This window comes from Centruroides sculpturatus, unplaced genomic scaffold, assembly GCF_000671375.1.
Source record: "Centruroides sculpturatus isolate CEXI.00-Female unplaced genomic scaffold, Cexi_2.0 scaffold728, whole genome shotgun sequence".
Lineage (NCBI taxonomy): Eukaryota > Metazoa > Arthropoda > Arachnida > Scorpiones > Buthidae > Centruroides > Centruroides sculpturatus.
In genome coordinates, this window is record NW_019384847.1 from 265138 (window position 1) to 276880 (window position 11743).

The 11743-nt window shown below is 32.3% G+C and overlaps 1 protein-coding gene across 1 annotated transcript in view; it reads right to left on the bottom strand.

The window, feature by feature from the left end:
* Nucleotides 1-11743, bottom strand: part of LOC111630400 (protein AATF-like) — a 47049-nt gene that overhangs the window by 8840 nt on the left and 26466 nt on the right. The window contains exons 11-12 of the mRNA XM_023374490.1: nt 5145-5290; nt 1012-1092 (exon numbers count right to left, since the gene is read on the bottom strand). Coding sequence (XP_023230258.1) covers nt 1012-1092; nt 5145-5290 — 227 coding nt within the window. The remainder of the gene's footprint in view (nt 1-1011; nt 1093-5144; nt 5291-11743) is intronic.

Consider the following 11743-nt stretch of genomic DNA (forward strand, 5'->3'; position numbering starts at 1 on the left):
GCATAAATGTACAGTACATGAAATTGCTAATATCAAACAGCATGTATTCAATAGACAGAAAAGTGGCATTAAAAAAAACCAAGATAGACGAGTATTTTACAAGTTGTGAAGTCAAACAAAGTGCTAATGAGCATATATAATTTGCCTCTTTTTATACTTACAGAATGTACAGTTTTTGTCAGCTTTGTCATATGGCATAATATACACATACGTTACAAACATGTGTTTCTATAGGATTGAAAATAGATATCTTGAGAGACTGAATAATTTCAAATACCAGTATTTCTTATATATAGGAATTAAACAATGAAAAAATTTTTGAATAATGGATATTTTCCTGTGTGTGTGGGAAATTCATTATTCACAATATAATAAATTCGCGTAATAATGGATGATTTTTGGTGACCTGAGCGATCCATTAAAACAAAATTCTTTTGTAATTATAGTTTTTAAACTTCTATACTTGTTCTTCAACCTGTTACTTCTATGTAACATGGGATCACTAATATCTGTTTTATACATAAGGAGAAGTCACATTTGGTATATATTTTAAAGTTGGATACCCTTCTTGTCACTCTATATATACTTGCAAACAGTCAGAGTTACCAAGTTCTTGCTGGAGATAAAGAACATCCTTTATTCCATGCCATCCAATACAAGTGAACTGTCTGATACCAAGCTCCTTAACTTCAGAAATCTGATGAAAAATCTGTATGTTGAATGAGGGCTGATAATCTTTCAATTACAAGATAAATAAAGTTTCAATATATTTTAACAATTTAACTAATAGGATATTAATGACAAACAGTCCACAGTGGAGATTTGGCTTAATGAATCTTTATTGAATAATTTTCAATAAAGATTAAAGAGTAATTTTTTACTTAAATGTATTGAATAGTTAAAAATATTACAATTAATTAAGTTCATTTATAACTAATTATTATTAAAGTTAAATTAAAAGCATAATAAATTGTCAAAATTCTTTACTTAATACAAATAGAGAATACAAACCTGATTTTCCGTCCTTTGCTGGCTTTCGTGTCTACTTTTTTTTTCATTTTACTTCTGAGTTTTTGTATCTCTAACCATTGCCTTTGATAGAAAGAAATATTTCAAATTCAATTTACTTTTAAATACCTATATTATAATATAATATAATAAATGTAATAGAAAAAATATAATTTCTACTTCAGAAATTTACTGTAATAAATTCTGAACAAATTAAAGATTTTCTACAAATAGAAATAAACATTGCATTAAAATTTCAAACATTTATACTGTGTTTTTAAGTAATCTAATAACAAAACCAAAGTACACAATTATTATTAGCTACTCTTCTTATAGCACAGGCTATAGTATAATTTATTTCCATCCTGAGTGACTTAAAAGAACTAAAATGACCTTGTGTTCATCATGGATTCATCCAAGTTTACAATAAAGATTAATTAGACATATCAAATTATCAGTGTTAAACTATCAATGAAAGTTTTAACACTCTGGCTTGGACTCAAACTCAGAAGCCACATAATGGTAGGTTGCTAACTTTGATTCAGAAGCATATCAAGGGGAGAAGCTTATGGCATTGCAAACATTCAGCACCAAAACAATCAGTTTTGTTACTTTAAAATAAAAATAAATATAATAATGGATATTGCATGACTTCATGTAGGTCAGATTAAGTAACTAAAGTAATTATAAGGTAACTGAATAGCATTCTCTGAAAAAAAAAAAAAATGACAGTGGTCACATGCCTTGATTCCCTCCAAATCTGCTTTGAGCAGCATCCATGTTCTAAATATCCTGAATGTGTCACTATTTTGATTCTAATTTTCTGCCTTACAGTTTTTAAATAATTGTTATATAGTTTTGTATTGACGAAGGTAAAGGTAGAGAATTTATTAAATTAATTTTTTATTAAATTTTAAAATAGCTAGAAGGAAAAATTAACTCAAATTTGGAAAAATCTGAAAGAAAAGAATGATCGAAACTGACACTGAAATTCATAATCCTTGTAACCTGAACATTATAAATTAGTTTGTAATTAATTCAACTGTTTGATATGATTCATTCATACATAAAATTAAGATACAGATTACATTTATTAGTTAATAATAATTTGATGTATTTCTTCTTAAATAAAACTTGATATAATTTTTCAATTAAAGAAAATAAAACAAGGCTATAAAGTAAAAGTAGAAAACTGATAAAATTCAGCAATTAATCCTATTATAGTATTGGAGCAAATATCCGGCTTCTAGAAATCTGCAATTACCAGAAAACTGGATATTTTTGAATTTGGTGGGCTGTAGTATGGTGGTCTACATTATACTATTTGGTGGACGAGTGCTTGCTTAAAACCTGATACTATTGACTTTCTTGAAGCTGCCTTTAGAGAAAGTAGTTTGGTGCAACCATTGTGTGTATTACATGTTTTTCTACAGAGTATAGTGACTTTTACATCTATACTTATTTTTATCTTATTAAAATGGGTTATTGTTGAGTTCCACTTTTTAATTAAATATCAGGGAAAGATCAAGCATCATAATAGTTCATGCAACAGTTTTGGATGTTTTATTTACTTATTTTCACATAATACTAATAAATTATTATAAATATTATATAATTAACTATTAATAAAGAGGATTGATTATTTTGCATGTAAAATACAGTAAAATTATACTGAAATTGGATAATATTTAAAAATTTTTATAGGTAGATATTTTACTGATGTTAATCTAAACTTAGTATGTATTACTTATATCTTCTTGATCGTATGTTTACATCACTCTTTGTATTCAGTTATGATTATTTATTTATCCTTTTCACAACTTAAAGCAAAAAACAATGTAATTCTTGCATATTTATATGAATTAGTGCATAATTTAACATTAATCCAAATTTTATAAATTATATATAAGTTATATCTTCTTAAATATTATACATTTACATCACTTTTCAGGTAGAAAAACATGAGACTTCAATAGTGTGCCAAAGTATGACCTCTGATGGGAAGAACCAGTTCTGCTTCCACATTTTTTTTTCCCATCATCTACTGACACTGTACATGGGCCAGTAGTAAAATATAGGCCATGCTAGTACAGCTGTAGTTTGCTGCATGGCTGCTGTGTTTTGGTTTCTGTGACATACACATTGCACGACACCACTTCCAGTATGTCTGCTGTTGCATGCAGTGGTCCTCCTGTACTTAATAAAATTATATTCTTTACTTTTCTTTATTTAATTTGCTAAATATTATACTATACATGATATTCTGTGAGAACCAAGGTTAATGTAAATTATTTAATTAGTGAGAACCCAATTTAATCTTATAATTTTTTTTGTCAAAAACCACAAAGGGGGAAAGTATTCCATTTCACAAATACAGTCAAGGAACTTTATAAAATTTTCCCATGGATAGCACTTCCTTTGGGAGTAACACAGCTTCCAAAAAACTACTCATCAAGGAAAATGGAGAAATTGCAGATTGGAGCAACTGTCAACTTTATCAGAAATGGGCATTAGAATGGCAGAGGGAGGACCCCGAATAAAAAGCAAGGGAACAGATGACAACAAAGAGTTCACCTGCAAAAAATTGTGTGTTGACCTCATTGCTGTTCTTGATTCCCATCAAACTTTTCCATCAGACTTTCATTGCTCCCTTTTGATGAAAAGATACAGGAACATTCCTGATGACACAAGACCCTTCTTGACCCAGACTACGCCTCACCACAATTTACCATCTAGGTATTTATTGACATGCATTTGAAATTGTAAACGATCTCTCTCGGTTCAGTACGCTAGTAGGAATAGACTCTTCCTATTTCTATGCACCTGTAAAATAGTTCTAACTTAATCAAATAAATTGCTGTTATTTAACATTTAAATGCATAGTGGAATGCATTATTTCTGGCATGCTTTCTCTCAACTCCTTCCTCCATCCAAAATCTGACCGTTCTCATATACAACCACTCATCTAAGACTTACATACGAACGTAACAGTCACAGGAGTGTCAGTCCTGACTCGGGCACTGACAACGTAACAGTCACATTTCTATAGTTTGAAAGAATTAATAATGATCAAACAGACCTTACTTTAGAAGTATATTCAATTGTATCTGTTATATATAATTTCATTCTTCCATTTTGTTTATTTTATATTTTAAGTACATATTTAGCCCATGTCCAGAAAACCAGAAAATTCAAAAATCTGGACTATTTCAGCCCCAATTTTGCCAGATATTTGGGTCCAATACTGTATTTTTAATACAGTTAACATCACAAACTTTAATCTCTTGCATAAAAGATAAATTCCAAATGAAAATGATATCACGAGGAAAATAATCTAGAAATATAAAATGCTAATTATCATCATGACTATCAGACAAACTGATTTGGTTTGATGCCTTGCATTAGCAAGGCAAAACTGAGACCAATTTTATAGCCCGTAGCAGTGTTTCTAAAACTTTGAGTTCATCAATCAGCTTGTTATTCATTTCAATCCCTCACAAACAAGTACTTTTGTGAATTTAAATACAAATAATTATAAAACATACTTGACAAAGTTCAATATATGGCAAGAAGGAACTATAAAATTCACATAGTAACAAAATTTAGTTTTAGTCATTTTGGAAAAATAGGTACCTGGTCTGCCAGTCTACATTTGGCATTAAATGTTTAAATAATAAAATAAAATAAAAGTTATGAAATATGTTTTTAAAAGACTTTGTAACTTAAAATTTTGAAATTTTAAGTGAAATCTCATTACAGCCCGGTAATAAAATTTTAATGGACCAGTACTAGTCCACAGATCACAGTTTGAGTAGCATCTGCCTACAGAATGCTAATGCATTAGCATATTGTAAGCTATAAAACCGGCCTCGGTTTGCTTATTATGTTTATGTATATTACACAGCAGGGTCAGCCATAATGGATAAAGGAAAGAATCGGAAAATCTGATTTGTCCAGAAGAGACTGTGAAAGTATGGCTTAAATTTGAATCCAGATCCTTCGTGTCAACAGGCCAACTTTACTACACAGCCATCTGGCCAATCCGTATCTTAATTAATACCAAAAAAAAAAAAAATAATATAAACGTATCAGAGAATTATTAACAACTATTCTAATAAGTTTCTTTAAAACATTACCTGCTTAATGCTATGGGATCATTAATATCAACAGTTTTCCTCTCTATTATTTCTCTTAATAAGTGATGATAAAAATCGTCATCATCAAATATTTCGACATCATAATTGTAATCTTTTATGCGATGATCTTGCAAAGGAAGTTTCTCCTTTAAAGTAAGAAAAAAATTATTATTATTTTAAATAATAAATTTAAGTTTAAGAAAAATGTGCACATATTAAATATATCAAAAAAGTTAAGTTATAAGAGAATTTGTATATTCAAGACTTAGTTTGATCCCCTAGCATTTTGCACAGCTCTCCTCTGTGTTGCATTTTATAACAATTCTTCCCATAAATAATAAATATTACTTTTAAAATTGATCTACAACTGTCAGTAAAAAAAGTAAAAGTCAGTAATAACTGTTAGAACATTAAACAAAATTAAAAAAAATACACAATGTGATCACAATTTATAAGGCCTGATATATAAATATCTCAAAGCCCGATAATTATATTAAAGCGAAACAATTACTGGATTGAATTGGGCTACAATACCTCTACAAATTATTATTAAATACCAAGTAATTTGACACCAGAGGTAGGCATTAGGTTCCATCTCTTATTAAATTTAATAATTATAATTAAATTAATATTTATATTTGTAAAAAATTCTGGAAGAAAAGGATTGGCCCAAAGTGGACCTTTAACTTGCTACTGCCACTTACTGTGTGGATGCAATGCCACTTATTCTACCCAGACCTTCATCCGATCCTTTGTTTCCAGACATATTTAATTTAGATATAAGTATAGTAGTTACTCATAACAATGACTGGGGATGACTCGGTTCGTAATTGCCACAGCCTATAAACATCCACTGTGGTACCTGTATAGCCATAATGGGAACCACAGTGGGTGTTTATAGGCTGTGGCAATTAGAGTATTGAATTTTGTAAATACATATGTACTGTACAGTAAAAAATGCACTTGGTTCACAGGTGAATTTATCATATTAATCACAATTGTGACTGTTTTGTTGACATACAACAAAACAGTCACAATTTATGTGACAATCAACTAGTGACTGACAGTATAAATGTACATCAGTCTCTATCTGTTACATCAAGTAGTAACACAAAATTTCACATGTACTGACCTGCAGTGGAGTGTCAGATTGGCAAGTGACAGACTACAGAGATTCTACTGTATATAGCTGTCCCAATCTGGAACGATATATAAGTTATTCCAGTCTTTGTTTATTCTTTCACCAGTAAACCATTGCACTGAGGAGAAATAAATTCAAGTCATTTTGATAGCGGGGATTCACAGTCAGTGTGAAGTCACAGAAGAGTTTTACAGACTATGTCTAGACTTACCACCACTCACATACAGTGATTCATAAAAAAATAAACAAAGATTAACATTAACTCCTATGGTACGAGACTTGTGGGACATCCTGTGTATGCTCTACAGACCATAATAGGGATTTTTGACACATTAATTATAGATAATACAGTAGAGCCTCGAAAACTCGGCCTAATGTGAACCGAAGGGTGGCCGAGTTTGTGAAAATGCCGGGTTATCGGGAATGGGGTTAAAAAAAGGATAAGTATGTGTGTTTCCTCAGAAAATAGTGTACTGTACTTGTATGTATTGTTTGCTTGAGNACAATGCTGCCAAACACAGATGCGGCCATCATGGTGCTCTAAACAGAACTGGGATTTGTCTGAAAGATGACATGACGCCATTCCTGCATCCAGGTTTGTCATTGATCACACCATTGGAAGTGCTCCAGCCTGTGATGCAGTGTCGAGGGTAGCCTAAACCATAATCGCCATGCTGGCAGTCCATGCTGCTGCAAACACCGTTCGTGCAGACACTTGTCTTGCAAATGACCCCATTTCTTGACTAAGGGTTTGTGATGTGGCTGTACGATCCGTTAAGGCAATGTGGATAATATGTCTGTCTTTTCAACTGTTAGTGATGGGGGGGTTGCTGAGATCCTGCACGGTGTTTTGTATGACTGTCCTGAACCCATTGATTCCATATTCTGCTGACAGTCATGGGATCGTGACCAACATGAGCAGCAATACTGTGGTACAATAAACCACAATCCCAGTAGGCTACAATTCAACCTCGATGAAAGTCAGACATGTGCTGGTAGGCATTTCTCCTCCTTACATGAGGCATAACAACGTTCTTACCTGAAAACAGCGTTCAAATGCAATTTCTGTATGAGAAACATGCTGTAAAATCTCTTCTTTTATACACATTGTAGGTGTCACTACTGCCGCCTGCCTTGCATGAATGCATTGAAAATCTAATCATTCACATATCATATCATATCATATCATTCGCATATAATTCTTGATCAAACTTGGAACAGTTTTCCAATGTTTTAATGTACATTACAACATTCCCTGATAATGTTTAACATAATTACAATAATATAAAATGGTAGCATTCTTTTTGGAAGACCCTGTATTTTCTTGGATAAATTGTACTGCCCAGACAACTACAGTAAAAGCTCATTTTAATGGATTGTGGAACAACANCAATGCTGCCAAACACAGATGCGGCCATCATGGTGCTCTAAACAGAACTGGGATTTGTCTGAAAGATGACATGACGCCATTCCTGCATCCAGGTTCGTCATTGATCACACTATTGGAGGTGCTCCTGCCTGTGATGCAGTGTCGAGGGTAGCCAAAACCATGATCGCCATGCTGACAGTCCATGCTGCTGCAAACATCGTTGAACTGTTCGTGCAGACACTTGTCGTCTTGCAAATGACCTCATTTCTTGACTAAGGGTTTGTGATATGGCTGTACGATCCGTTAAAGCAATGTAGATGTCTGTCTTTTCAACTGTTAGTGATGGGGGGGTTGCTGAGATCCTGCACGGTGTTTTGTATGACTGTCCTGAACCCATTGTTTCCATATTCTGCTGACAGTCATGGGACCGTGACCAACACGAGCAGCAATACTGTGGTATAATAAACTACAATCCTGGTAGGCTACAATTCAACCTCAAAAGTCAGACATGTGCTGGTAGGCATTTCTCCTCCTTACATGAGGCATAACAACAACGTTCTTACCTAAAAACAGCATTCAAATGCAATTTCTGTATGAGAAACATACTGTAAAATCTGTTCTTTTATACACATTGTAGGTGTCACTACTGTCACCTGCCTTGCATGAATGCATTGAAAATCTAATCATTTGCATATCATAGCATGTTCTATCTGTCATGCAAATTTCATGTGTGTAGTGTGCCGCCTTCTGGTGTAGCAATTTTAATGGCCAGTAGTGTATAATCCATGTCTCAGAAGTAAAAAAGATAAACAAGCAGAAAACCTGTAAATGCGAAAAAAATCAAAAAACTCCCAAGTACATTCTTGCCTAAGTGTAACATTGCAGCTTGTAAGAATAGATTGAATCAGTATATGAGATTCATTGTTATAAAGTCTGTGAGAGTGTTCTTCGAGTTTACTTGTTGAATATTTTCTAATCTTTTAAGATTTGTATTTAGAAAAAATTGCTACTTTCCAGTTGAATAAAAATGTTGTGATTCTCATGGCATTCAACATGTCAGTAACTTTATCATTTGAAACCTTGAGAGTTAACATGTGTGAATAACACAGTTTATATACAATTTATTTTATATTTCTAATTTATTCTCCATTGTAACCACCACTTGATCTCTTTTAGATGTCATTTTCAATGTGCTTACTTCATAAAAAATTGAAGGTGACCAAAACTTGGGAAAACGATAATAGCTTTGGGCATAAAGTGAATATAAATGAATGAATTTTGAGGATTATCTGGATTTTCAGTCATCCAGATCACATTCACTCCCAGTTGAGCCAGATAAACAGGGTTCCACTGTACTAGCGAAGCATCCTCTTAATGTAAAAAATAAATTAGCATTTATTAAATAGATGCAATTAATAAAACTAAAACAAATGCGATTATACAATCTAGTAATATCATGTAATATCATTTATCATCAAGTGAATTTTTTCTGAGTAATATTTAGAATAACTCAGAATTCTTTCTCAGTCTGGAATGGTATCAAGAAGTCAACAAATACCCTAATGTCATCTAGAAAATACAGGGTCTTCCAAAATAAATGCTATCATTTTAAATTGCTATAATTATGTTAATTATTATCGAGAAGTATGCAACATACGCCAGTTAACTGAGTAACCATCTGAGTTTCATCTTTCATCCACATTCAAATGTCTCATTGTCTACCCCTAGGAAGTGCCATAAATAAAAATAGCAATTCTGCAACAGAGATGTTTTGTGTTCTACAGTTTGCAAAGTTGAAATCACTTGTCATTGCACAATGCAAGTAATCTGCAGAAACTGTAGAATTGTGGAGGAGTGACAATAGGTATGCTGTAGTACAGAGTGTTTCACAGTCTCTCCACAAAATTTTTTTTGAATAACTTTTTTGAAAATTTGAATTTTTTAATGAAATTTTCAGCAAAGATAGAAGATGAAAAAGGAAATTAATGCAAGATATTTTCAGAATGTCTGCCCTCTGTCGAGATGCAGTAGCACAGTCTCTCTTGGAAATTAGCAATCACATTGCTACAGGTCTGATCTGAGATGCTCTTCATGATGTTCTCAATGCTTTCTCTCATCTGACTGAGGGTGGTAGGGTATTCTTGAACATCTGATCCTTTGTGTATCCCCAAAGAAAGAAGTCTAGTGGACTCAAATCAGGGCTGTAAGGTGGCCAGATAAGGCCACTTATGGAAAAATCAAATGTTTTGAAGCAATGTGCTTTTGTGATAGAAGCAATTCCTTTTTGCTCAAAGTGCCACCTACAAAAAATTGAGGCTGAAAACTGTGCAGTTCAGAAAGAGCTGTGAAACACCCTGTAGGTGTAGGAAGAATTATGTATCAGTCAGATGTATGCCATACAACATGAGGTGCACATATTAGGAAATTGTAATGGGGAAATATCAAACTTGGAACTGTTGTAATGTACATTAAAACATTCCCTGTTTTAATGTACATTACAACATTCCCTGATAATGTTTAACATAATTACAATAATATAAAATGGTAGCATTCTTTTTGGAAGACCCTGTATTTTCTTGGATAAATTGTACTGCACAGACAACTATAGTAAAAGCTCATTTTAATGGATTGTGGAACAACNCTGTTTTAATGTACATTACAACATTCCCTGATAATGTTTAACATAATTACAATAATATAAAATGGTAGCATTCTTTTTGGAAGACCCTGTATTTTCTTGGATAAATTGTACTGCACAGACAACTATAGTAAAAGCTCATTTTAATGGATTGTGGAACAACAGATTTCTCAGAATGGACTTTTTCCAGGTCTTGCCAAATCAATGTAATTTTACCTCCTTTTAGCAGATTCATTACTCGGAATAATGGATTTTTCTACCTCAAATCTATTGTAAACTTCACCATTTTTCAAAGGTTAGTTAATATTTGGGTGTTTCTGGAAATTTGTAAAGTTTGATGATGCACTTTCTACATTTCGGATATATATATAATTGAAGAACTGTACAAAGAAAGTCAGTCGGCTGATACAATTGAAAAGGAATCACCTAGTGAACACACTGTCACTGGTCCAAGTGTAGTGCCAAAATTTAGCAAGGTCATCAAGTATTTTCAAGTCATGAAAACCTTCCTGACAAGTTTCAGCATAAATGAACAGGCTGTACTGTACAGTACATGACATTGCTAATATCAAACAGTATGTATTCAATAGACAGAAAAGTGGCATAAAAAAAACTAAGATAGACGAGTATTTTACAAGTTGTGAAGTCAAACAAAGTGCTAATGAGCATATATAATTTGCCTCTTTTTATACTTACAGAATGTACAGTTTTTGTCAGCTTTGTCATATGGCATAATATACACATACGTTACAAACATGTGTTTCTATAGGATTGAAAATAGATATCTTGAGAGACTGAATAATTTCAAATACCAGTATTTCTTATATATAGGAATTAAACAATGAAAAAATTTTTGAATAATGGATATTTTCCTGTGTGTGTGGGAAATTCATTATTCACAATGTAATAAATTCGCGTAATAATGGATGATTTTTGGTGACCTGAGCGATCCATTAAAACAAGATTCTTTTGTAATTATAGTTTTTAAACTTCTATACTTGTTCTTTAACCTGTTACTCCTATGTAACATGGGATCACTAACATCTGTTTTATACATAAGGAGAAGTCACATTTGGTATATATTTTAAAGTTGGATACCCTTCTTGTCACTCTTTATATATACTTGCAAACAGTCAGAGTTACCAAGTTCTTGCTGGAGATAAAGAACATCCTTTATTCCATGCCATCCAATACAAGTGAACTGTCTGATACCAAGCTCCTTAACTTCAGAAATCTGATGAAAAATCTGTATGTTGAATGAGGGCTGATAATCTTTCAATTACAAGATAAATAAAGTTTCAATATATTTTAACAATTTAACTAATAGGATATTAATGACAAACAGTCCACAGTGGAGATTTGGCTTAATGAATCTTTATTGAATAATTTTCAATAAAGATTAAAGAGTAATTTTTTACTTAAATGTATTGAAATGATAGCGGCAATAACAC